The sequence below is a fragment of the Pygoscelis adeliae genome, unplaced genomic scaffold (assembly GCF_000699105.1).
Source record: "Pygoscelis adeliae isolate BGI_AS28 unplaced genomic scaffold, ASM69910v1 Scaffold124, whole genome shotgun sequence".
In the NCBI taxonomy this organism is placed as follows: domain Eukaryota; kingdom Metazoa; phylum Chordata; class Aves; order Sphenisciformes; family Spheniscidae; genus Pygoscelis; species Pygoscelis adeliae.
This window is the reverse complement of record NW_008824791.1, coordinates 4,086,242-4,113,080: the sequence shown is the minus strand read 5'-3', so window position 1 is coordinate 4,113,080 and position 26,839 is coordinate 4,086,242. Positions and strand designations below refer to the sequence as shown.

Here is a 26,839-nt window from a genome sequence, read left to right as displayed (position 1 = left end):
AGGAATGCTCTACTAGTTCGGCATCATGGGGCTGAGAATTCATTATCAGTTAAGTCTGAGCTGCAGAGGTCAGATGGGTAACGGCCAGTAGGACCTTCACTGAAAAGGTCGATGACTTCACCTGTGGGACGTGCCCTTACCCTGGTCTGTAAGCCCTGCAGGAGTGTTAGGCTATCAATTAATTTACTTAGACCTTTCATCCGAGAAGACAGCACCACAGAGCCCCCGACCTCATAACCAGCCACCGCAGTCGCTGCCCCGCTACCTTTCCCTAGGATTAAAACCCCAGCGCCAGCAGCAGGGCTTGAACAAATGGTGTGTGAGGAACAGGCATTCCCCAGTGAGGTAGTTCTACCAGGACGGATAATTGGAAGGACTAGGACTTGAGCAGTGACAATTTTAACCAGCCCGAAAGCATTAGGAGTGAGCACTCTTCTCTTTTTGAGCCACACCTATTCCGTGGCTGCTCTTCCTTCACCATTTTGTCTTCCGGAACTTGCGTTTCTTGCCATCAGCGCTACTGAACTCCCTCAAGTAGAGTAGCTGATCTGATCGAAATAAACCTCTGGGATCAAACAAGTAAGGTTCCTCCCTGCCCTGTTGTTTCTTGTCCCACTGTCAAGCACCCAGACCTAAACCTAACAGGAAAGATAGGATTCGGTATTTAACCTTAACTACAAAGAGCTGGAATACGGCAATTAACCTCAATCAAAAATGCACTTTGAACATGTGAGGTTTAGTCGTTTGGGTTTTTTTAAAATACCTTTAATGTCAAGCACCAGTTGGTCGCTGAGGTATGAACTGATGGTTCCATCCTCATTGAGTCTCCACTTTTGCCTGTCCTTCCCATGTTCTGCCCAGAGCGCGACTTTGGCCCCAGACACATCTCTGCCACCAATGACGTCCAGACAGGCATTGTTAGCCTAAGGAACAAGAAGAGAAGAGAGATCCAGGCCACAAAGCCTCGGGTTTGTGTCTGACTCGTTTCTGTTTCAGGCACCGAGCATATCGCAGCAATCATGCTACAGTTGGCAACAAGCCTGGCAAGCAAGCTAGAACAGATTATTCAGCAACTGACCAGTTGCTTGATCAAAGGTGGCGGTCGTTGTTACTTCAGGTGTTTCTTACGTTAAATCATCAGCTTTTTACATTAATAACAGACTGTCAAGGGCAGCATTAATACAAAATCACTTACTTTCTTTGCCTATTACTCTTCAGAGAAATTCTTAACTCTTCAGAGGTACTAAACTTAAACTTGCGACTTTAGACAAAACCAGGTTTCTACTTCCAGGAACACCAGTCCCCTTAGACAGATGTGAAAAGTAGTCCAACTTGCCACAGCAGACAGATCAACTCTGTCTATACACAGCAGGAGCATGTGGGTTATAAGAGTTTTGGCTAAGATGCACGGGAGAGGCCAAAAGCTATCCTGGTGTTAATGCTAGCCGACAGTAGAAGCGGGAAGAGAAGGTGAAAGGACAGCAGGTGATACAACCCACCCCCTTCCAGCATCTGGAAACTCACCTTGGATTTGAAAAGTCCACGACAGTAGTGCCAGATCTGGGTGTTCTTGCCATTGTATGGGGACGCGCACACTGATGTTGCTCTTATATCTGCCAGGCTTCCAGCAACTGTCAGATATTTACCTTGGGCTCGGTTCTTCACTCTGAGGTACACTGCTGGCTGAAATAGTGTGAAGGAAGATAGTTATAACACAGAGATTAAGAAAGTCAATGTGAGAATGCCTCCCCTCCAGCTTGTATCAGTTTTCTAAAGTATATGTTCCAGTTTCAGATGAGGATGTTCAATAATTTTTTTGTTGGAAACAAATGTGCATGTAAAGCAGGAGGAGGTGTTTTTCACATGCAGACAGAAAGCTGTAAGCAGCAATGGCAGATTGTTTTGGGGTTTTTTTGTTAACGTATTTATGTCTATAGAACTAATTCCTGTGACGTGCAAATATCTCTAGTTCAGCACATTTCACTCATTCCAAGGCCGGTAATGGGCTGTACTGCACAAGCTTTTTATTCTCGGGACACAAGACTTCCCGAGTCACGTATCCAGCAACTTCAACCCCCATTAACTGGAATATATGGCAAAGAAGTTACACCATTGCTTTTGAACATACACGGAAAACAGGGTACTGGCTTGGCATCCCCGTTTACTCAGATTACTCAAAAAATAAGGAGATTTTGTAGGGCTACTACAGGGTTTGAGCTTTTGCTCTGTTGTTCACTGATTTCGGTGAATAAAGAAGAGTGGGTTATAAAAGGCAGCTCTGCTGGAACCCCAACTCAAGCATAATTTTTCTTCCAGGAGCTTTGAATCTCCTTTTTTTCATATTAAAACAAACACTAAGGTACAGACAGTAAAGCCTCTCTCCCACCAAGCATCTATAGACTAACATGTATTAGTGCAGTGTATAGTTACTCTTTATGAGGAAGGGATTGTATTACGAAGCCACTGAGCAAAACTTGCGTGTCGCATTTTGCATGAGTTTCAAATGTTTCGCTTTTTCTTGCACTACCTTTACGCTGGCAGACCCGACTGTTTTTGTAATTTGTAATGGAGCTAGAAGGAAGAAATATAAGGTGGTGTGGGTTTGAATTATTACTCCGGTCTCAAAAAATATGACCATATGCCCACAGAAGTGTCAAGCACAGGTAGCTGACTGTACAAACTCAAGGAAGCCCTCAGTTTGCAGGCTTTAAAACAAAACCAAAAAAATAATCACACAAACCCCAAATGGCAAGAGTGCCAGCAACGTAGCTGAAGGAGGCCTTGTAACATGACTCACTGTTGCAGTGTACAAAAGGATGCTACACAGTACAAAAGCTCTTCAGATTGCTGGCTGAAGAGAGAATTCTGTTTTTAAGATCAGCACAAATTATTTTCATTATTATTTGCAAAAACAGAGCTAAAATGGGATCCTTTGGTAGTTACCACTTCCAAAGAATTCCAGGGAGCTGTCAACTTCTTAGTCTAACAAATCACTGGGGGGGGGGAATAATGCATAACTAATGCTAAAGATGATTATTTAGCAGCAAACTTTTTAGCAGGGCCTGTTGCGATAGGACAAGGGGGAATGGCTTTAAACGAAAGGGGGTTAGATTCAGACTAGATATAAGGAAGAAATTTTTTACGCTGAGGGTGGTGAAGCAGTGGAACAGGTTGCCCAGAGAGGTGGTGGATGCCCCATCCCTGGAAACATTCAAGGTCAGGCTGGACGGGGCTCTGAGCAACCTGATCTAGTGGAAGATGTCCCTGCCCACGGCAGGGGGGGTGGACTAGATGACCTTTAGAGGTCCCTTCCAACCCAAACTAGTCTATGATTCTATGATTTTTGTTCACTGCAACATTTCCCCAGTTCCCCGGCTGAATCTAGTGCTTAAACGTACAGCAGCATTTGTCACTAAGTGGAAACAATTTGTTCTGTGAGAAGCAGAGCTCATGAAAACTCTTTTCCAGTGAAGTTACTGCTCGCATTCCCTGCCACTCTCCCCCATCCTTTTCCTATCTGCCCGGACGCTGCCCTCCCACGGCTGCGTGGCTGGGCATGCAGCAACATGTGCTTTGACTGGTTTGCAGCTTATGTGTGTCACTGATGACCTGATGCGTCTTGGAAAGGCAGAGAAGCAGAATTGTACCTGCTTTTCCTTGAATGAGGGGCATTTATCTCAGTCTTGCTTCTCTATCTGCCTTTCCCAAAGCTCTGAAGAACTTGGTGGCTTTGAGACCTGAATCTTTGAATGAGATTGAAATCGGCATTACTTGGGGTGAGGCAGAGAGGGAAAATCTGGTGGGACTGCTTGTCTTTTGGAAATCCAGACTACAGCACAATAAAATTTGTTCTTGCTTCCATTTATGTTAATTATGAAACAAGCCACTGTAGAATTGGTTTTCTCATTAGTATTGTTATATGGCAAAAATGTTAAAATAGGGCATCTACAGAACATGCTCATCAGCCATTCAGAAAAACAAAACTTGGCTCCAAGAAACTAGGAATTATTTCCCTTTAGGAGCCTAATATAGATCTCCAGAACTGCCACTGGAGGAATTTTCTGCTTCAGTAATCTTCCAGTAGGTCCTTCTGGCTGTCATCATTTGGCCTGATTAAGAGTACAATGCACGCCATTATACTTGGTGCTAGAGCCAACACTTGTGCACTACTCCCTGTCCAAAAAAACAAGTTGTCCTCATAGACTGTTACAGTACCTGCTTCATAGGACGAAGGGAGCCAATTACTTTCCAGCCACTGTGTTCATTCCAGTTGGAAATCTCACTGGGCTCCAGCAGAATCTGCTTTCCTAAAAAATTACATCCTTCGTATGCAATCCACCTGGATACAGAACACAGAACATGAAAGACTACACGTTAACCACAGCAAAACTAAACTACAGGCTTGTGTTCAGGACTGTGCTCTTGAAAGCCCCCAAACCTCTCCACAGTAGTGCTAACATCAAACCTGTATTACTGTGCCGCAAAATGCCATCCGTTTCAGTGGTTTAATTGTTTTCTGTCTAAATTAAGACCTGTTTTCTATTTGTTTGCCTGGAACTTATAAACTCCCTGCCCAAATCTTTCCCTCAAATATGAGAACTCCTGCATGAACCCGGGTGGGAATAATGCAGGTTTCAGTGGGCATGCATTAGGAAACTAGGAAGCCACACACCAGACAGTTGTACTTCCAGCTTTGCCTGGCTGTACGTGTTAATTATGAGAGGATCTTGTCCAATGTTTTCTTTTGTTACAGTTAAAGCTTCCTGTAGCTATTCCACTTGTCTGAAAACACATACAAAATACTTACTCCAAAGCCTATACATTACTGCAACAGACTTTCCTGTAGTGAATGTATCTGAGCCATAGGCATGGCTGAATACTTTGTTAACGCAGAGTTAAAGCATTGGCACATGTAGATCCCTTGTTACCTAGACATGCGCTCAGTAGGTAGTGTGTTGCTGCTTACAAAGGCAGCCTCAGGATCACAGATCGGGTTGGTTTGTATCAATAGGACATTGTTGTGCAGACAGTGAATCCTAAAGCTTGGCTCATTAACTCATCTGAACACAAAGCAAATACTGGTTTCCCCACGTTACCTGTTTTACAGGTCAGCTGCCAAGAACATGAGGGATGGCTGCACTCTTAAGTCAGTGAGACAACATGCACGCACAGTGCTCACAGCACCTGTAATTTACTTTTCCTCATTGCACGCAGTTTGGAGAAACTGACAGCCAGCCTTGCTCAGGACTCCGTGGAGGCTAAAATGTGCCGACTGTGAACTGCCTTGTAACGAGGCTGTATCACTCTTTCTTCAAATTAAGTCCCATACCTCCTGACTAACAGGTATTCAGAGCAGCCTGACCACCGGTTGTGTGTTCCTTTATTTCTAACACATTCCTGACTTTTTTCTCGCGATGCTTTCTGTGAAGTCACTGAGAATTCAGTGTTAACGTTTTTCTTGGAGCATCAGTCTCACTGGAAATGCAGTTTCTGTTGCCAAAGCAGGCATATATAGGAAACCAGGGAGGGGAAGGACTGTTACAGCAATAACCATCTGAAGCCACATTGGGCTTCTGGCATTCAGCGACACAGACAAAACTCAGCTCAGCTCAGGCAGACCAGCAGCCTCTGCTGTGCCATCTTTCCCACACCTTGGAGCACCTCAGCCCCCAGCCCTGTTTGCCAAGCCACAGTCCAGGCTCGTGCTGTTTCTGACTGAGGTGGTCAGTTGGCTCAGGAAGGATCCTTGTACCTAAGCCTGGCAGCAAGATGCCATCGGTATATTTACATAAGTCTTTGTCATTTGTCTAAAGTTGACTGTAGGCTTTGGGGCAAGGAGCCAAAAAACCTCTAAATCCACCTTCCTGAACTCTTCATCACAGATAAGGCAAACCAACCCTCTAGGACATCCCACAGACTTCCCATGATCGCCTGCCACCCTCAACCTTTAGGCCACCTATCTGCAGTGTGGGATGGGGACAGCCTGCGGAGGTCTGTTTCCTAGGGAGCATCACAAGGAGCTCAGAGAAAGCCCAGCCATTCTGCCCTGACCCTTCCCAGAGACAGGGAACCAGCTAACCTGGCTTGGATACTCAGAAATGAACAGGAAGACGGAGAAGGGGCTGGACTGTTGCGCTCACTCTCCCGTGCTTTTCTACTATGTGGTCCCAAAGCCACCACCCTTCCTCTACAGCCAACTGCATGGGCAAAGGGATTTAATTTCCAGTTCCACACCCCTGATGAGAAGGCAGAGAAAGCTCATAAAGAGGCGTTCCCCAACAGGACACACTTTGGACTGTAACACCTCCACAGAGGTATGAAGATTTACACGCTCCCACCAGAAACAAGTCAGGCGTTCCTCCCAAAGAAGGCCTTTCCTCCTCCAAAGTAGCACAGATCATGGGGAATGCGTGTATGCTGTTCTCAGCCTCAAATGGCAGCTGCTTGCCACTCTCACCTGGGGCACCTCAAGACAACAGCAGCAGATGATCGCTTTTCATATATTTTCAGCAAGGGCTCAGGATGGAAGTGGCACAGATGTTAGGGACTAGAGTTTATAGAGAACTGGCAAAGCTCTGTGGGGAAGCTTACATTCACTATGGGCCCACAGCTAAAGTCAATCGCCACTGACTGCTAAAGAAAGGAAGGTTCAATGCTTAACCAACCTTTCAAGAAAACGCTGTGTGAAATTCCTGAAAGAAAACAGTCCACGGTGCTCTGGAGCATTAGCTAGGTTAGGCTTAGCCTTTGTACCAACCTCAAAGAATCAGAGGAGCGCTCAGCAGTGTTATCACAGACATCTGTGGAAGGGTTTTGACTTCTAGGTGGTAACAGACTAGATGCGTTTGAAAAATTCATCGTAAAAATCGCAACAGTGATATACCTAAGCCACGAACAGTCTACACTAATTCCTTGCCCAATTAGTTAAAATTTTGCGTGGTTTTGTGTCATCCCGTAAGATCTCTCGAGAAAATTACAGCCTTGTCTATATGAAAAAGGTGGGGAAAAGGTTAAAAATAAACACAGGGAATGTATGTAACAGTAGAAGAACAGCAGTTTCCAGTCAATCTCAGTTGCAGGATGAGACTCTGCCAGTTATTTGTTGCTGCTGTGGATGTGGAGGCTGAAACCCTGACTGAGAAAGAATATTTGGGAGTTTCTCCAAAAGGTGAAATGGGAAGCTGCGGAAGAGGTTAGAAGGTCACTTCTGCAGATGTAAATGGTTTTCACAGAAGACCCTGGATGTGTATTCATACTCATGGAGGGGGGTTAAACTAGTAACAGAAGCAAATTACTGTTCCAGCTGTCAGATCCGCCCCGAACTTCTCTCAGAAGTTGCTGCCTCTTTGGCAGCCGATCAGCATGTCAAGCTTCACTGAACCACTGCAGTGGTTTAAGTTAAATCACTGCAGTTTTTAGCTGGTATTTTACAGCCAGTTAATCAAGGCAGTCCGAGTTTACTCTACCTGCCTTTGTAAGTCAGCAATCAAAACTTATTTACTTTTGGTTCCTGGCTTGAACAACAGTCTCTATTGTTCGTTACTGTATAGGGATAAAAGGACGATTCTTACAGGGGGAAATACACCCTCTGCCCAGAGTTTTTGTTCATTTTGGGTCCCGATACAGGAAGTGGGTCTAGCATTCAACAGCATTTTAGGATTTCATATTGTCTCAAAATAAAAGTTAGAATGTAAAACACATCCTGTGAAAAAAGGCAGTAATTGGGACAAAACACATGCTCAGTATTAGCTCCTGTAACGCAAAACTGGCAAGAATATTTCTTCCATACTTACAATCCACTTCTCACCCATACAGACTGAGTGTAAAAATGAAGGTCCTCATTCAAAACAGAATTGATGGGTTCACTGAAGTGCAGCTCTCTGCCCTTGCAGCACTCCAGAGCGAACAGACTGATGGAGGGCTCAGCAAAGACCTGGGGGGGAAGGAAAAGAAAAGCGCAAAGTTTCACTAGGAATAGTCTAACTTCAGTTGTTAGGCATGATGCACACATTTGCCCACTTCAGTTTAATTTCCACATGCTTTTGGGTTAGATCATGCTCCCTCAGCAAATGTAACAGCAAGAAAAAAAATATACATCCACCAACAAAGCACACAGAGCTGAAACATACTGGATTTATCAGTGGCTTTGCCGTCAGAGTGTAGCGCCCCACTGACACAGGCCAGACACAGTGAGTCGCCTCGAGATGCAGAGAGGCCTCCGTTTGCATTTGAAAAATCTCTTTTTGATCCGATTTATATCATCAGGGCCTTGATTCCTTTTCATAAATCCAGTTTATTTATTTATTGATGGAACAGGTTACAACAGTCATTTTCAGGGCGATCTGCAGATTGCATCTGAAGTAGTGAGGCAAATTACAAGTCTATTGTCCATAGACTTCAAATAGCAGTGGTTCACTGGAAAAATCTTAGGGATCTTCAAATTGGAAAAGGTTAAAAACATCAGAACCAGGAAGTTCTCAATGTTTTTAACAGACATTCCTATTTTTCTTCTGACAATCTTGAAGAAATAGCGTAATTAGTAACCCCTTTGATCTCATGTAGAATTGAAACGTTTTTCACTTAACGTCCTTTTCTACAGTTGAGAGATTGCCTATGAAAGCAAATAAAAAGATCAGTTTCACAAAAATGTGGTACAGCTGTAAGATCAGCAGAAAAGCACAGAGGGAACAGATTTAAATACACAAAGTCTGTGCCCTAGTACAAGGAACACTTGTACAATTTTTCAGAATTTTTAACCTAAAACCATAAGGGAAGTATCTTAACCAAAATTATTAGCACTTGTAATTTACATCTTGATGCAGCTGGTAAAGGAAGAGGGAATAGGTCTGAATAACTGCTTCAATTAGCAGCCTCTCCGGGGAAGTCACCTTGTTCTTAGGAGATGTTACCCTGAGATAGCCAGCCCAGGCAAATGTAGGATTTCTTTTGCAGGGAAAACATGGCCTCAGGTGGAATGAATGAAACAAAATCTTGAATTAAAGTCAACACAGGCACTGAGTAATTAAGAGAACATAACTTTCATGTTTGAAGAGGAACATGTATCGTAGTGAAGTGTCTCTGAAGAGCTCAGTGGTGATTCAGGACTTAGGATTTACTGGCACTGACTCAGTGCACTTGGTATGTAGCCGGTTGTTCAAATCCCGCCTCAGAGAAATTGCTTTCCTCTGCCAACCAGTGCAGGGACAACGTAACTCATGCAACACTGCACGGACAGGGAGTTTGCTGAGACATTTTAAAGAAGAGCCTGGGATCATCCACCCGGAGAGATTTTTAAAGCCCACCGCACTCCTAACAAACTAATGTTACGAAACAGAAAGAGATTAAAACCCATAACATTTTTATTTTGGAATGTCAGTTCTTCCCACCTGCCTTCTGCTGGATGAGGTGGGTCTAATTTACAGTGTGTGTCTAAGGCTTACTTTGAAATCTAGACCTAGTGCAGGCAGCTACTTCTCGGGTTGCTTTGCTCAGTGAGGCAGTATCATCACGCTCCAGTTTGCAAGAGCCTACTCCCTTGGCACTGGCTTTCACCTGAGTGGAGACCAGAAGCCATGTCCAGAACAGGTCCAACAAGGAAAAATTTCACAAGTGCATTAGTAAGCATGGGAAACACCATTTGGCATCCTTGTTCTTAGACATTTTACCAAGGCCTAAAATTTATCCTGCTGTTGCAATAAACAGTATGTTAAGAGGCAGGGATGCTGTACTAGATAGACAAGTCATCTGATCCAGCATATCCATTTATACACCAAGAATCAGAACAGCAAATTGGTGAAGTCAATTAAAATGACTCTAGCTCTCATGTGGTTAAGACTGTTTGAACTCAGTGGGCCTGAGAAAGCCCTGTCCAGTTGCTCAGAGCCCCAGCCTGTCGGTACGCAGCAGACACTGCATCTGTGACACACACACACACAGAGCTGATCACAAGGACTGATACCACCTTTCCAGTGAGGCCTCAGAAGGACTCCACTGATCTTGGCACAGACGTGAAGCACAGAAAAAGAAAACATGCTGCTGTCTCAAGCACTGAAGCTTTCATGTTTCCGTAACCATATATAGAGCAATGAGCTGATTACTCACTTTATATACACCGTTTTACACCAACAGCTGGCAGCAGTGACTTGGCCTGGCTTTTTTCTCTGATTTTGTTTTCATAGCTCCATGGAAACTACCAACAGCAAAAAACAAGGTTTTGAGGCTATGCTGTTACCCTTACTACAGAGGCATCTCACTCCCACCCTTCCTTGCAGAATGCTGAGGTGCACTTTCACCCATTTTCAGGCTGAAGAGTCATCACCGATAGATAAGCATGAGACTGACAGGATCAGCTTTCTTCACCAAGGCCCAATCCTGACCGGCCAAGGAGGAACGGGACTCTCCGAGAGCCAGAGGAAGGGCAAGCGGGCAGAGCATACAAGAGGGGACAACCTCAGATTGTGGCATTGCTTTAGGTGGGCCCCAGTCCCCGATTTTGAAAGGTGAGCTAAAGACACCTACATTTACCCACGACTGGCAAGTCATTGCCATGTCTAGGTCAGGATTACCTTAGCTTCCTTTCATAGTTATTTCAAGGAAAATACCTGAAATGCCATTCTTTGGGGTAAGCTTGCCAATTGCAAGAATGACAAAGCACTAAAGAAGGCACAAAGATCAGGTTAAGTAATTAAGGAACCAATTGCCTTGCTTAAACCAGCACCAATAAAGTTTCAAGAGATTTTGCTTGTCTTGTTTTTTAATGCCAGTGTCCAGGGAGAAACTTGAAGAGATTTAACGTATTGAAGAGGCTGGTGATTAAGGAAGGCTATATTTACACAGCATTTCAAGATATAAGCAGCCTTGTGAACTGTTAAATACAGTGATATTCTTTACTTAACAGGTGCGGTAGTCTATGCCTAATACAGCATGTGATGCCATGAAAATGACACAGCTTTTTTCCCTCCCTGCGGTGTGATTTCAGAGCCTAAAAGGTAAGCCATGGAAATCAACACACTAAAAATCTCTTGCACAGTTCAACTCAGCTCAGACTTTCCCCTCAATGACTCCCACCTTTTTTTAACGGAGAGGAGCTGTGCGCCACAAATTTTTCACAATTCAGAACAGAATTTTATACTTTACCAGCTCAGAAAAAAATGCAATGCAAGCCTGAAGTGTTTGATATTAAACAAAGATCAGTGCAAGATGAGCTTCCTTTCAAACGCCATTTGTTTGCAGTGCAAGGCTTAGGTGCTTGACTCACTGAAAAGCAATAGTGTACAGACACAAAGAAGCTAACCAAAAGGTGCTACAACTGAACACCAAGTGCACAAGTGACTTTGTACATATGCTTATAATAAAAACAAGTATAGTTTTAGCTATGGATAACACACAGATCATTTTTCGTTATGAATTTTGTGAAAATTATTGCTGATAAAGCCCTTTTGAGAAGGGCTCGCCCCAAAACTTATTTTTCCTCGCACCTTTTTTTTCAAACTTAGATTTTGCAAACTTTGATGGGAAAGCCTAATAAAGCCAAAGAAAGAAATCCATGGGGCCAGACTAAAGCATGACTGTAACCCAGTTGTGGCAAGGGTTGATACATTTCCCTGTTTGCGTCCCTGCTGACCCGTTACTATGCAAACAGCATTCGCCAGAGCCTTAACTGGAGGAGACTCCACAGCTGTATTACAACATCATCCTTGGAAAAATCTTTACTCTTCAGTCTTGGCGAACTCGTCATTTACAACTGTCTTTACTGAAGCTGCGCTTGCCTGGCTACTCCCTTCAGTGTGGGAAGGATGCCTCACTGAGGGAGAGGAACACGGTGCTGGACAACAGTATCGCCCACGGTCCAGTCCCAGCTACACAAAATGACTCATTGCCTGGCCCTGGGAAACACCGATTAATTTTGGTATCTGATTTCATTATTTTGCTCACAGGAATGCTGGGGAGATTAGTTAACACCTGTATTTAACTTAGAGTAGATAATCAATATGGAAATACAGGACCAATCATGCTTGATCAGAGCAAGAATAAGGAACGCCTCAAAAGAAGGGGGGGTGGGGGGGAAGCATTGCACAACCCACATCTCCTTTGATAAGAAGAAAAAAAAAGAAGGGGGCAAAAGAAGGGGGGGGGGGAAGCATTGCACAACCCAGATCTCTCTTTTTTTTTTTTTAGAAACTATGAGACCGGTTTAACTTTAGAGCTGAAGTTAACATTTTAGAAGGAAAACTAATTGCTCACTGTAACAATCCTGGATATTCTTGTCCATCTAAGTCACACCAAATATTACAGGGAGTTTGAGAAAACAACATGCCTGCGGAAAGGCAGCATTAGAGCTGAACTCCCCGTTGTAAGAACATCTTGTAAGGGTTTCTATCCCAAAAGATAAAGCTCTTCAAGCAACAAACACTGGACAAATGCCCCTGTAAGCAACCACAGCCCTATAAATGGCCCAGCTGACTTCACCCGCCCTCTTGCTGCCACGTGAGCGGCCATGCTTTCCTTTTCATGAATTCATGGCACTGCAAAAGGCAAGTCCTTGCTGATGCAGGCATGGAAACCTGCACCTCTGCAGCAAATGCAGCAACCCTTTATCTGTGCTATGCTTTTACCCGCCTGCAGAATGGCTATTAACAATGCCAGCAAATTTCTTCAACAAGCTTTTCTTGAAGAGTGCTTTGGGATTTTTACATGAAAGGAGATGATGAGAGGCAAGTAACATTAGTTCCAGTGTTCCTACCACTACTTAAATAGATGTGTACCCTTCTAACGTTAAGTGGGCTTCCAAAGCGTGTAGCTGCCTGTTCACTTAAAGAAATATGTTCCTGTGAGATACGCTTTTTAGCCTATTTTCCCCACTTACAAAACAGTACATGAAAAAGACTCATTGGTCTTTCAGAAGCATTCCCCTTTTCAGAAGAGGCCATGAAACACATTCAATATGCAATCTAGATTAATACATGGGTATTGCAACACAATTTTTGAAAACAGAGAGCATTATTTTCTCATTATCAAGGTACAGATATGCTTTGCTCCTTCTTTGTATCCTCTTACTACCTACAGCTTTTCCTAAATGCTCCCAGAAGGACAGAACGGTCCAGTCTGAATTTCAGCGAAATAGAACAGCAGGGAAAAAATACAGGTAGGGTCTCCTAAAGATTTAGTTCGAGTATTATACACCTCGGAGAATAAGCCAAGTTGGGAAAGAGGTTCCTGGGAATAAGGGAACACCTTCCCCACTCTCCTTAGGAACCTGCCTAACTTTTCCTTTGCTACTTCCTGAACAAACAGTAGAGGAAACTGGTTACAAAGATGTGCTTAATTCCTCTATGATGCCAGTGCATAATAAACGGAGGAGAAATAACCAAAGTGGAACCATGTTAATTTGAATTTATTGAGAAATGGGGGAGTGTGTGTGGGGAGGGCGTGGGGGTAGCATGCCATACTTAAATGATGACACCTTCACTTTTCAGCAAAGAACCCATAAAACATCCCTTCAAGAGCTAAAGGTTAGAACAAAAGCTAGCCAACCTAAAGTACTGTCATTACAGTGAAGAAATCAGACCACCGCTAGTCTAAGCCTGTTTTCTTATCCAAATTCATTTTGTATTGCTCTGAAAGTTTTGGGTTTTTTCTATTTTAATTGGGCCAACTCAGTGATTTAGAAAGATATTTTTCATTTTGTTATGTAATTAAGCTCTTAAACAAACAAATTATATTTCTGGCAATTTTCAAACTAAAAACTCAAAAGTTTGCTTTCCTAAAAAAAAATTCCTCATTTTTTTCATTTAGAACATTTGCTATATTTATTTGCAAATATTTTGTTTGCATCAAAGCTACGTTTTCCAGAGAACAAACTATTCCCTCAAATCCTTTCCTGATCTTCAACTGGTCAATCTATTTTCAAAAAAATCAGTCAAGGCTTTGCAGAAGTTCTTAGCTGTTTCATATGGATTAAGGCATTACTGTTACCTCACTCAGTCACAAAAATCCCACTGTCACCTTACAGTGTTGTTCCATCAGGTCACAAAAGCACACCCATGCCATGAAAGAGTACTACAAATACGTAACTTTAATCCTCAAATTCTCCTTCCAAAACGAAAGCCCAGAAATCTTGTGGCAGCTGACAACATCCAAAAAGCCCCTCAAAACGGTTACAGATTATAAGTGAGAACTCAAACTGAAGGTATTGCTACATGCAATAACAAAAACATTGCTAGATGTTCCTTTTAGTTACTAGAACAGATAGGAACAGAAAGGGGAACCTTGATTCAGGGTCACATGCAGAAATCGGTGTGGATGCCCAGCCAAGCTGCACACCCCGCAGGTGTCAGTGGCCTGTGCTGACTGCTATGTTTCACAGCTACTTTGGAGTTAGCCCAAAGAATCTATATTCTTCCATACATCCTACAGATAAAGGCCCAGAGTTGGGACTTCACTCAGCTGTATAATATCAAGGTAACATACAGTTAATTACCATTACAGTCTTGCAAATTAGAAAGGGAATGCCCAGATCCCATGTCCCCATTTCCTCCAGCGGATTTGTTCTCCTATCCCAAAGGACCAGCTGAAACAATCTACTTCTAAAATATATATAGCTGGACCACACCTACAACAGTCAACAGACTTGGACTGTTTTCAAAGGTTGGTAACGAGCTAGCCTTATGAGTCCTTTGTACTGCTAAAAGCATATTTTTTTCCCCTCTGCCAGTGCCACACATGGGCCTCTACTTCTAGTCAACATCTGGGATGCAGAAACCTCACACGCTGAAGCAATACATGGCTCCCCCCGGCGTGACAGTCCTTCCAACAGTTACACTTGCAGCAAATACATCTCACTTAAAGAAGAGCAGGAGACAATGCACATTCAGGGCTTGGTGTCGGGGTTAAACATTCTCCCTCTTACACGTGAGCTATCGGGATACACACCTTAGGTCTGAAATTGGGCTGGTATTTAAAGCCGAATAATGGAAGGGGTTCCCAGTGTCACAACTGAATTCAATAAACCCATACAACAATTCCATTTGGGAATACGCTTGCTGCTCTCTTGAACGAGCTAACAGAAATATCTTGTAATAAAAAGGGCTCTGTTCCAAGAACAGCGCATTGTGGACAATGCACAGAATTAACTACGGCTGTTTGTGACCACTGACCAAACTTAACTGCTGTGTGCTTAACATCACGTCTGTACTACACAATGCCTCTGAGCACTGTCCTGTTCGACTAGCATACACAATGTGTTAGGGGCCGATGAGGGCATTTCTATTTGTAAAACAGGTGTGGTTCAATAGCATTTTCTGCTGTTTAGTGCCTCAATTTTGTGAGATACAAGGGCTCCTATTTGCAAGAAAGGAACTGAACTAAGAGGTGCAAGCCACTTACAAAGTACAGGAAAATGTGTGTAAGCTTCCCACACGTAGCCTGCCAAACACACTTCTCCCAGGGCTTGGCCCTCGGTAATCAAGGGCTGCCAGTAGCTTCCTACTATGCCAAACTGCATAGTTACTCCCCCCTGTGAGATTACAGGCTGGGGGATTTGGATGAGGCCTACCATTTCATGTCAAAACTTCACTTTTTATTTAGCAGAGCAGAGTCCAAAAGCCTAATGTGAAAAGGAGATCTTTAATCTGAAAACCAGGCTCACAGCAGGTGGGAAGCTACAGCTCCACTGAAGTCACTGTATCTATGTAACCTAGTGAAAAGACCAGCTCGGGGGGGGGGGCAGTGTGTGTGTGTTTTGGTTGTTTTTTTGTTTTTTTTTTTTAATCTGTTCACAAATGGAAAAAAGGACTTAATACTGGAATAAAAGTGAATTGAGTAATCTTCAAAGTCTAGTTTCGCAAGAGTTACACTGAAGGGCAGACATCACCTAGACTAGGTTTGTGTTCTGTAAACAGGGAAGGAGGAAGAGTTTTGGAGAAGTTGGTCAGTGCTAGAGAGGAGTGGGCAGAGCAGCCACTTGCTTCTCTTTTACCAACAGCATTATGGCCAGCTTATCTTTGATGCTCTTGCATAGGAGCATACCAAGATATGGGACGAAGGCACAGACATGACAGCAAGACTCCAGAGGCATATGTCCCGTGTGCAGGATTACAACAGGATGTACAAAAGGCTGTATCTATCTTGTACTTGATAGTACAATGCACTCCTGTCCAATCTCCTGGCCATAGAGGACCTCGTATCACACCTTACTGCTACAATAGGTCACTTGACTGCAAGTTGTATGCTTGGGTAGTACAACCAGCGTGACCTGAAAGTCACATGAAGACTATATGCATGTGTAATAAGTACTTGTCCTGTATCTCAGAAGTCACCAAGAGAGGATGGCCACATGTGCTTTGGACTGGACTATCTGATGCGTCATACACAGCTCACAGGCCACATGCGTGGTGTATTATACCACTTTATTGACCCATGATTTGAGATGCCATTAGGAGGTGAAACATTTTTTTATATTTCTGTAAAACAGTGAGTAAATTAAACAGCATTATGGCAAGTATATGCTACCTTGTAACTTCAATTTTCATGTCTTCTGTGTGTACTTTGCTTTAAGACTGAACCTTGGCTGTAGGCCTAATAGAAGAAGCCCTGTTTGCTTAGATGGCGTGACAAAATGTCTCACTGCATACTAAGCTTGCTGAGCTGTATTATAAAGACCAGTCAGAAAAATGCCAACCAATGCAACTCATACAAAAGAGAGCAACTTTGAGCCCAGAACACCCAAGTGCGTGTGCCTACAAGTGACCATGTGCATGCATGCATGCAGCCTGGCTTGTTCCAAACCCAAAAAATCCCGTAAGCTAAGAACACAAACTTCACTCTTTTCCCTGAGTGGGAGTTTGTTTAGTGCAAGCACTTGCTTCAGACATCTGACTAGGAAAAGAGTTCCAAAGCATTTTTTTTTTTTTTTTTTTCTTCAATAAAGTCCTTACATATTGAATAGGCTTGAGGGATTTGATTGTAGCAGTCGGGCAGCCACAGGAACTGAAGTCAACGTAGAGGCCTTCTTCCAGCACACAGTGATTGTCAGCGATTTCCCCTTGGTAACACAGGAGCCAACTGCAAGAATAATGTAACAGAAAAGATCAGCTGCTCTAGCTGCTTATTTTTAATATTTGCTAAGGAAATAAGGAATAAAAAATTTGTTTGTTCTTCTTAAGCTTAAAAGTAAGATGACTTGAAAGGCTACGCGACAAAGCAACCAAAGCAGCAAAATCAAATCATGTGGTACAGAAATCTCAGTTCCAGAATCAAACGACGCGAGTGGAGTGCAGACACTTCTACTGTACCAAGTTCTCAAAATCTGGAATAAATTCTAACTGGAGTTAAAAAAAGAATCACAGTAACTATGCAAACTTCCCACAGGGAAAGCAAAATGCATACTACCCAAACCAATGACAGGACGACAGTTACTGAGATGCATTGCAAGACAAAGGGTCTAAGACGTGATGGAATATGATGGGCATGTGTTATGCACTTTTCAGCTGTCTGAAATTTAGTAGAGTTTAAAAAAATTTTCATATTACTTAAAATGATGGCATGTAAAACAACAGACTTACCATCCCCGCAGAACCTTAAAAGAACATGGTATGAATGATGTAAAATCAGAAACTTCTGCTGTGAAATCTATACATGCTCCTTGGAAATGTGTATTACTGAAAGCTTTGAGCTACAAGAACAAAACAAAACAAAACCAATGACTAGAAGGAAAACAAACACATTATCATTAATGTAAACAGAGACAGCTGTGCTCTTAAGAGAAGTATCCATTCAGTTCACAAAGATACAATAAATAGAATGAATTCTCATTTAAGGAATCTTTTACATTTCTACAGCTGCTTTATTTTTAGAAAGATCGAGTGTTTTATTATCTCTGGGCCCGGTACAGGATGCTTCCCAGTGATGCTAAGACAGTGGTATCAAGCATAAGTTCAACTGCAGCAGGAGAGGGCCCAGAGAAAAAGAGAAGGCTAGGACTGAAGGACGTTATCTTCCATCCAAAGTACTCCTGAACTGCAGCTAACTCTTGCTACAGCTCAGCAATCCAGTGTTCAAAACAGGACGGGGAAGCGTTGGTCAAAACATACAAGGCTACTGTTGACAAAGTGCCTTGAAATCTGTGACCACAGTGATCGCAGGTAGTTTCGCATTTAAGAACTAGCAGAAGAGTTTCTGGGGGAACTGGGTACAGCCTGGTAGATGCACCATGAACTTCTGAAGTTCAGCTAAGCTGTTTTTACATGCCATGGTGAAGAACTTCAAGCCACATTGAACCATGCCCCCCCAGTAAGATGTGATCAATTCACCCTGAAAAAGCAATAAGGTTGAAAGTGTTGCAGTAAAAGAAAAAAAGAAAAAAAAAAAAGAAAAAAGTAGTATGATACAGCCTATGATCTATAGCAAAGTCGCCTAGAATTCTGCACCCTTGGGCTGCCACTGTGTAACTGAGGTGAATTTCACTTTAAAGCCTGAAAGAGAGGCTGGAAAAGAATGAAAAATTTAACTGGATAAAGAGCACAGCTCATATTCTGTAATGGAAGAAAAACACGATGGCTGTTGCAAGAGCTACTTTCCCCTTCATGCCCCAAATTGGCCTAGCTTCCTGCCAAAGAAAAGAAATCAAATGCTTTTGCCAGGACAGAGCGAGAAGGCCAAACACAAGCATCAGCGAGTGATTTTATGGAAAAGCTCAGTCTATGTTTTTAAAAGAAATTAGTATGTTTCCTGTTAGAAAGAACAAGAAAGGCTTAACCTGGCCTTACATGCTGTAACTGCAAATTGGAGAACACAAATCAGCTACAATATAATGAATAAAGTGTAGCTGATTTTTCTGTAAATGTAATTGCACTGCTATGTCACAAAGCATCTATTTAAGCTGTAATTACATAGTATTTTCTACCCACGTATCTCAAAGCTCTTTATAAAGGAATATATACATACAGTCTTTCTTACATAAGCCAGATGCTGTGCAAGGCTTTTAAAAAATATCTGTAATTCACTTTTATACAGAATATATCTACTAATGAACGATGGTCTTCATTTGACAAAAGCTGGGGTGAAGTACTGATTCTTGGTGAAAACATTGCATATCTGCGATTAGTCTCAAACTGCAGCTATCTCTGCTTGTCAGGGTTTGACATTACTATACGAGGTTTCGCTTCCCAAAAAGTCAACGGACAGCATGTTAAAATACAAATACAAGTTATCACAGCAATTATCTCTGCTTCCTAAATCATCTGTACAAGTCAGCTGCTATTGAAAGAGGCTTTGTTCTTGCTGGGCAAAACCAAGTTTTATTTTTAATAAATAAAATTAATGGCTTTTTAGAGTTGGTGATTTCAGGCATTCTTACATTATATGTACTTTGTTTATTAGGGAGCCTGGCAGGAGGAAAAGGTCAGGGGAGTTACTGAGAGATTTAGGAAAATGTAGCTGCTTTTCAATTTCTGACGAGCAACTAAAAACAGAAGTGAAAAAACAGACACACTCTTGTAGACAGTGAAAACAGTTCCCTTAGCTCAGACATATGTTTATTAAAGGTGGAAGAACGTATAATCATTCAAAATAACCGGTATACGGCTTATACAAGGGTCAAACATTAGGATGCTTAAGGATTTGCCAACTCATACGCAACATGCTTTGAAGTTCCAAACTAAGAGACTGTTGCGTACACGGAAACTTTTATTTTACTCTGAATGGGAAATTCTTCATATTTATCCAAAAGACCATCCTTTACTTATCCTAAGTGATTAAATGTTTTCCCATAAAAACTTACTCAAAATATTTCCCCTCCTAAAAGAACCGTAGCAATATGAATGATGTTCTTCCTTTCCTAGCTTTAGGGCAGAATCCTGTGAAAACCAGGATTGTGATAAATCAGGATAGTATTTTTTACAAATGGTGTTAAGACTGCTATTAGAGAACACAAAAGGCAAAACACAATCTAGTACATGTCAGTATGTAAAGGTGACTGCATATACACACACACACAGGTGTTTTTTTTTTCACATATTACTGGAAATAAAAAGACTGTAAGCACAATTTATTGAAACTTCAAAGGTTTGAATTGATCTTAAAGGTCTGCAAACCTGGATTAAAGCACTCGATAGTTTTTGGAAGATCCTGAAAAAAAACCGGAAGAGTTGAAGATGGAGAGAAAATTATGTTCAACTGTTTGGATCCCACCGGTTTCCTCTGAGTCGGTTATTTTATCTGGTATCATTTACCAAGGCCTTACTGTGAACGTACTTGCAAGTCTTTGGATTTGGCCGCAAACTGCCATATGAATAGGTCTGGCAGGAAATCAGTGTTTAAGACTAAAATAATACACCAATTATGTCTTCAGACAGGAAATATTTCCTGTAGTCCTGGGTTAATCATTAAATTGTAGAACTAGAATACTTGGAGAAAAAGAAGGGTGTGGTCAACCTGCTAAGTAACACAATGTATTTCCCACGTGCTTACAGCTATTATACCCATCCAAGCAAGAAAGAGCAAAATTGTGTCCAGATGACAAAATACTTCAGTTTTCTGAGACAGAACCATTGAGCTCTAAAGCCTCTTTTGTCTGAAAAAATGTCATGTTTTTTGAAATAAAGTTTTCCAAATTTGCTTAACTAAAAGCATGTCATAGAGAGAGCAATATAACCACTTAGATCATCACCCTTGCTAGCAGCACACTCCAGGACAGAAAAAGAGAAATCAAACAACTAATGCAGGAAGGGAGGAGAGCCCTGTTGCGACAGAGACAGACCATAGCTGGTGATGAGCACAAACACTTTGAGCAGGTTTTTGTTTTAGAAAGATATCACAAAGGTACATTAATGGAACATAACCTTGTAAGATAAGGACCAAAAGTGTAAAACCCTAAACTAACTCGTTCTTGAGACTAAAAGTGAATTATAGGGACTGTTTTCTCTTTATAAGTTGTAACCAAGTTAGACACAACTTTCAGGGAAATTGTCAGAATGTACTGTAGAAGAGATTTGTCATGGATTTATTATAATCAGGACGTGTTCAGTTAAGGTCATATGTTACTGCGAGGAAAAGGGAAGCACGGAGCAAGTGGTGCCTACTCCTTAAGGAGCAGCTGTACATGCTTGGGAGACTACAAAAAGCAGAGCTACCAGCATACACACAAGACTAAAAAAACCCATCTTCCCCTGTTGATGCATCTGCAGGTTTGAAGAGTGCAGTTCAATTTTCTGCAGTTTATACTTTCTTCTTCACTTCATACGTGAACAAGATAGTGACAAACCAGATACAATGCAAAACATTGGAAAGAAAATATGCCACAAAGAGAAGGATGAATGCACGTGATAGTGAGTTTCCAGAAACAGGAAGGAAAGAAGAGGAAAATCAGTAGCTATAGAGACCCAAAGTCACTCAAAACCTAATGAACTGCTTGCATTTTTAAGGACAGAATACTAAAGGGTATGATCTGGAACACAGCAAAGAGCAGAACATTAGCAAACTTAACCTTTAGACATCTCCCAGTTTCCTCCATCAATGGTCTGCTGTATGGAGATGATAATACTGAGATATCATCTGAAGTAACAAAGCAAGACATTCAAGATTACCTGTATTTAATTATTAAATGTAGTTTAGTACTAGACACTGTTATATAATGTCAACATACCAAATGTGGAGGCTCATTCGTTCCAAGCGGTTCCTGCAATAATAAATATAAACACATGCATATAAATATCATTAATTACAATTAGTTTCCTAGAAGACATGTCAAGTTCCTGAAATTTGTTAATTATGAACTCAAGAGCAGAGAAAACCACACTTCCCAGGCTCTTGACACAATTCTCTTCCCCAGCCTCTGCCATCAGCTGCCTGTAAGCTCATGACTACCTGCCTGACTGTTCAGTGCCTTTCATACAGAGAACTTGCATTAGCATTAATTAGTTCACATAATGTGGATTAGAGTCCACGTAAATGTTTCTGCATTTATTTTTGAGTCTAGTTCTTGAAAAAAAGAAAGATGGAATTAAAACCAACAGAAGACTGCGACACCTCTTTCAATACGTGTTCTTCAAAATAAGGTTAAATGTTCCTCTCCTATTTTCAGTGCAGTAGTATCATTTATTATATACTTATTACTGAGGATTGTCTTTGTTTTGCATTAGGGTTTTGACAGTTCTGGCACTAATCTATATGGGCAAGTTGCACTACCTTGGATTTAATTATGGATTAAAAATATTTCCTGTCTTTATTCGCTATATGTATTATAAATATTTTAGCATTAAAATAAGGAGAAAAAAAAAAATCAGACCTCTATTACAAAACAACAATATGGGCCAGATAAATTCTCAAGTATTTTTATATCCATTATCAGTTAGGCATTATAAATTACTATGTTTTAAGGCAAGTTAATCTTTCCAGGCCAGGTTATTCTTTCCACGAATACAGTCTGACAAAGGGAAGTTCTTCTTACGAAGTTTCCCTGACAATTTTCTCAACAGATTTAAAGATCCAGAGCATCCATTTCAGTCTCCATCCTGAAGAGACTCATTATGTCATTCACAAGGGTCTTTAAATTGTTTCCAAGTAAACAGACAAATTGATTAAACAGCACAGCCCACATTATAACATTATTGTACACTCTGAACTCCAAAGGTCTCATTTAAGTTTTCCCCTTAACAATTTCTGGTAACTTACCAACTTAATAGGTCGAATTGACATGATGATTTTACTAGATCCTCCCCAGTCAAAGAAACATTTATATTTTCCTTTCTCCAACACATACTGTTCTCCGCAGAAATATTTCTGCTGATATGCGACCCACCTGGAGAATGACACAAAAATTAAACTGAAAACATCACATTTTTCCGTGCAGTTTGGTGAAAATACTAACGAGTTAAATAGAACAATTTTCTTTGGAGTTTTCTTGATAAGTCCATCTGACAGACAGTGTAACATTAAACCCAATGAGAGGTGCATAATTGTCACACACTTGATTTTCTGCTTTTACTTTGCAAACATTAGTTTGACAAACACACAACTTCGGGTCTCTGCTTTTCTATCAAATATACATTCAGCATGAGATGATGCCTTGCTTAGAAGCCCAGAGGAAAGACACTTAACTGACGAGTTTTTGAATCTCTCTCAGCTGAATCTTTACCTGTTCAGCATCCCCCCAGGCAGGGCTTTCTTCCAACTTTTCCAGTTGGGTTTAAGAAAAATGGTGCAAGAAGAAAGAGAAGTAAATGAGGAAGCCTTGGTAAGATGAGATAAAGCAAAAGCTTGCAATGGTTGGCAATTCAAGCTTCTCCCACCCTGCTTTCCCTGTTGTGATTTAAGAAGAAAGAAACCCCCAACTACATGAGACCGAGGGTGTCTCTAGACCTGCACACGCTCTTTGGCACTGGCAGAAGTAGATGGAGGCCAGTTAGAGAGACGCCACTAACTTAGCTGCTTTTGGTGGTGCGTTCCTCTCTTAGTCACCCAGCACCTGGGACTGTTATATTAGGGATATTAGCGGGCATCTCCTTTCCTAGAGCTTTTAGCACCCATTTATGAATCTGTTTGTCATTAATTTGTCTAATGCTTTTTTAAACCTCCTGGTGCTATCTGCTACCACAGCCTCCTTCAGCAGCAAGTTCCAGAAATTCACTGCCTCCGGTGTAAAAAAGGCTTTTTGCTGCCCACCTCTAAATCTGTTTTAAAGCAATCTTCAGCTAGTTCTGTAAAGCATCCCCCAATTGTTGTCATGCAGGATTCTGTGAATGCTGCTGCATTAAGCTTGTCTACCACCTTCAGGATTTTGCAGATCTCATTCATATCCCTCCTCAGCCATCTCTTCTCCAAATTGAGTCCCAGCCTTTCATCCTTGTCTCTCATCCTCATGAGACACTAATATCCAGTCTCTATACGAGCAGTTCAAATTCCCCACTGTTGCTACCTGTCCTAAATTTGAAGCTTTTTTAGTCTCACTTAACGGTTGTTGGTCCCTATCACCATCACCATTAGGGTAGGTATGACAACATTAATACTGCACTTTAAAATTACTATTAAAGTCTGGGATTTCCACCCACATGATTCCATAGTGCTCTTTTCCCATAACATTTTTTATGTTTTAGCACTTGATACCATTCTTCATGTACAGTACCACTCCCTTGCCTATAATAGTCTACTCTACCATTCCTATAGAGTTGGAAGCTCCTCTGCTTATCCTTCCTGTGAATCTCTGTGTTATCTGCTATATCAGAGCTGTTATTTCATGCCCAGCATTCTAGCTCTCCCATACTATTTTTTAGGCTTCTAGCACTTTTAAGTTTTGTCCTTGCTCCATCAGTTAATACCACGTATGTCCATCGACAGACATTGCAGGCATTCTCATTTACCTTCCTTATTTATTGCAATTGTGGTGTTTATTTTCCTCCTGGACTTCACATATGCACACCGAAAGTTAGCAGAGTCCACCCTGTAGGCTGTATCAGCTTGAACCGGGTACTATTCCACACCTGTTGGTTTAACCCCCTGTTTTTAGTTTAAATAGTTCTCTAAAAACTGTTTTAATTTTCAGTGCCAGCAGCCTGACTTCAGTACAAATAAGGCACAGCTCATCCTTTCTGTACAGGCTCCACGTGTCCCAAAAGGTATCCCAGTTCTTAACATACCTAAAATCCCTCTTCTGTATTACTGCCAAAGCTCCTGCATCGTGAAACTACAGTCCGTGAGAACTCTGGAGGGACACCACAAGCTTTCTCTAGTAACAAGAATGCCCAGATCCAAATCAAGGTGGAGGCATGAGATTTAGAGAAAACTAAGATCTTGAAACATTCTCCCCCAAATGTTTACCACCTGTACCATGTGAAATATATTCTGTCAAAGATGTACCCAAACCCAGCTGTGCACAAAAATACTTAATACTTCGATCCATATATTTCAGCAGACTTACACTCCACTTCTCACAAGAATTGACCTCGTCTCTGGGCCAAATCCACCCTGCTCCAAATCAGGGATTTCTTCATTGACGATGTCTAATGCTTTCCCATCTTCATCATCAGACTGAAAAAGTGCCACTGATGACTCTATGAAATCCTAAGAGACAGCACAAGAATTAGAAGACAGGCTGTCACAGCTCAGTGACACTTCACAACATAAAACATTTTGGAAAAAAGTTGTAGCCTGAAAGATAGCGTTTTATAAAGCAGCGAAGGGACTTAGGTCCCTTGTGTGGATCTTTAAGGGATATTTTGGCATTGAAGTGCCTAGCTGGAAGCCTGGCAATCTGATATGGCCTTCCATGATTTCCACTGAAGAGAGGAAGAATCTGCTGCCCCTGAGCACCATCCTTTCCTCTACGAGGATGACAGAGTGCAAAGATACCTGCGTGGAAAAGAGAAGGGTTGGGGATATAGCATTCATCTTCCAGCAGCTTCAACAAATGACTACTCCAAGCATTACCATGACTATAGTCTTTTACTTCAAGTTCTCCTTCCTCATCCCTTCCCAGCGACAAGGCAATAATCATGGAGAGGAAAAGACTGGGCAAGATCACCTTTCCAGCACAAGGGGTTTGTATTTTTTTGATACATCCATTGTATGACTAATCACTATATCTATAAAATAAATCCCGCATGACGCTATCATGTTCTCTCTTGTATAGCTGTGTGACATTGCTTTATGCTTTCAGCTAGCATAGCTGCTTGACCAGATTACTTGCACAGCTTCAGATTATTTGAATTTGGGTTTCAAATCTCCAACTTTTTAACCACTTAGCAATTTTAAGCACACAGTTCAGTCACTGCTTGGGAAAATGGAAAACAACAATCCATTCATTTTATTCCTTTAACTTTTAACAAAAAGCATGAACTCAATTCAATTTCAGTGTTTCTGAAACATTCAGCAATGTTATATAAGTTGAAAATAAGTCAGTCTTGCAAACAAGAGAAAAGGCTATCAAGCAAATACAGGAGCTGACACAGATTCACAAACATATGAGGACACCATCACAGGAATTATTACCCTAAATATTTCCTGCTGTAGCACTGTAGCTACCAACCAGAAGCAGTATGCTGAAGGCTACACTGAGAAAACAAAGACTTACAACAATCAAAGAACACTTAGAAATTAAGGCCAGGCCAATCATGCAGCCAGATTCATTTGGTCAGGTGAACCTGATCAAACAGGCGCTTTAGAGGGTACCATGCCTTTGTACAGCATTCAATCACAATGAATAATGAAAACCAATTTTAGAACGAACACTTGATGTGGCTCAACCTCTCTGCATTGTTTACAGGACACTAAAAAGTGACGGAACAAATTCTGTGGTAAAACTGGTTTTCCTACTATGTTGACCATCTCCTCCTCTCATTTATTTAAAAAGTTGCAACTACTTCAGGTATACACTACAAATTAAAGTGCCAGGTCTGGCAAAATCATCATGAAAAACTGCAGCTTCAGACTACCTTTTTTTTTTTTTTTTGGGGGGGGGGGGGGGGGGGGGGGGGGGGCGGCTGTGGAGCGTGGAGCTAGTGCAGTTTTAGTGCAAATGAAAAACAGCTGCTCTTAACAGTCCTAAAGCAAGGACTTTGCAAGAGTTCCTGAAAAACCATTTAGATCAAATCTGCACATAATTTCTTTGACTAAATTTAAAATACTGAAATATATCCACAATTGTAATTACATTTAAAACATGTTTCAAATTCAGCCATCATTTTTTCCTCCCTAAATTTTCAATACAGCTTCTCTTACAATAAGCAATAGGAGAAATACTTAAAAATGGACTTTCAGACCAAGGCAAATCATTTTAGACTTGAAAACATTAGTAGGAAAGCTCCGAAGGGAACATACTCTGCTCCACTGAAAGAGACTCAGAAAATTC

General features: G+C 41.6%; 1 protein-coding gene across 1 annotated transcript in view; it reads right to left on the bottom strand.

The window, feature by feature from the left end:
* LOC103916839 (beta/gamma crystallin domain-containing protein 3-like) overlaps nucleotides 1-26,839 on the bottom strand; it is a 47,935-nt gene that overhangs the window by 2,786 nt on the left and 18,310 nt on the right. The window contains exons 10-18 of the mRNA XM_009323895.1: nucleotides 24,911-25,053; nucleotides 22,669-22,795; nucleotides 21,641-21,673; nucleotides 17,562-17,671; nucleotides 16,935-17,061; nucleotides 7,794-7,933; nucleotides 4,216-4,339; nucleotides 1,525-1,683; nucleotides 764-923 (exon numbers count right to left, since the gene is read on the bottom strand). Coding sequence (XP_009322170.1) covers nucleotides 764-923; nucleotides 1,525-1,683; nucleotides 4,216-4,339; nucleotides 7,794-7,933; nucleotides 16,935-17,061; nucleotides 17,562-17,671; nucleotides 21,641-21,673; nucleotides 22,669-22,795; nucleotides 24,911-25,053 — 1,123 coding nt within the window. The remainder of the gene's footprint in view (nucleotides 1-763; nucleotides 924-1,524; nucleotides 1,684-4,215; nucleotides 4,340-7,793; nucleotides 7,934-16,934; nucleotides 17,062-17,561; nucleotides 17,672-21,640; nucleotides 21,674-22,668; nucleotides 22,796-24,910; nucleotides 25,054-26,839) is intronic.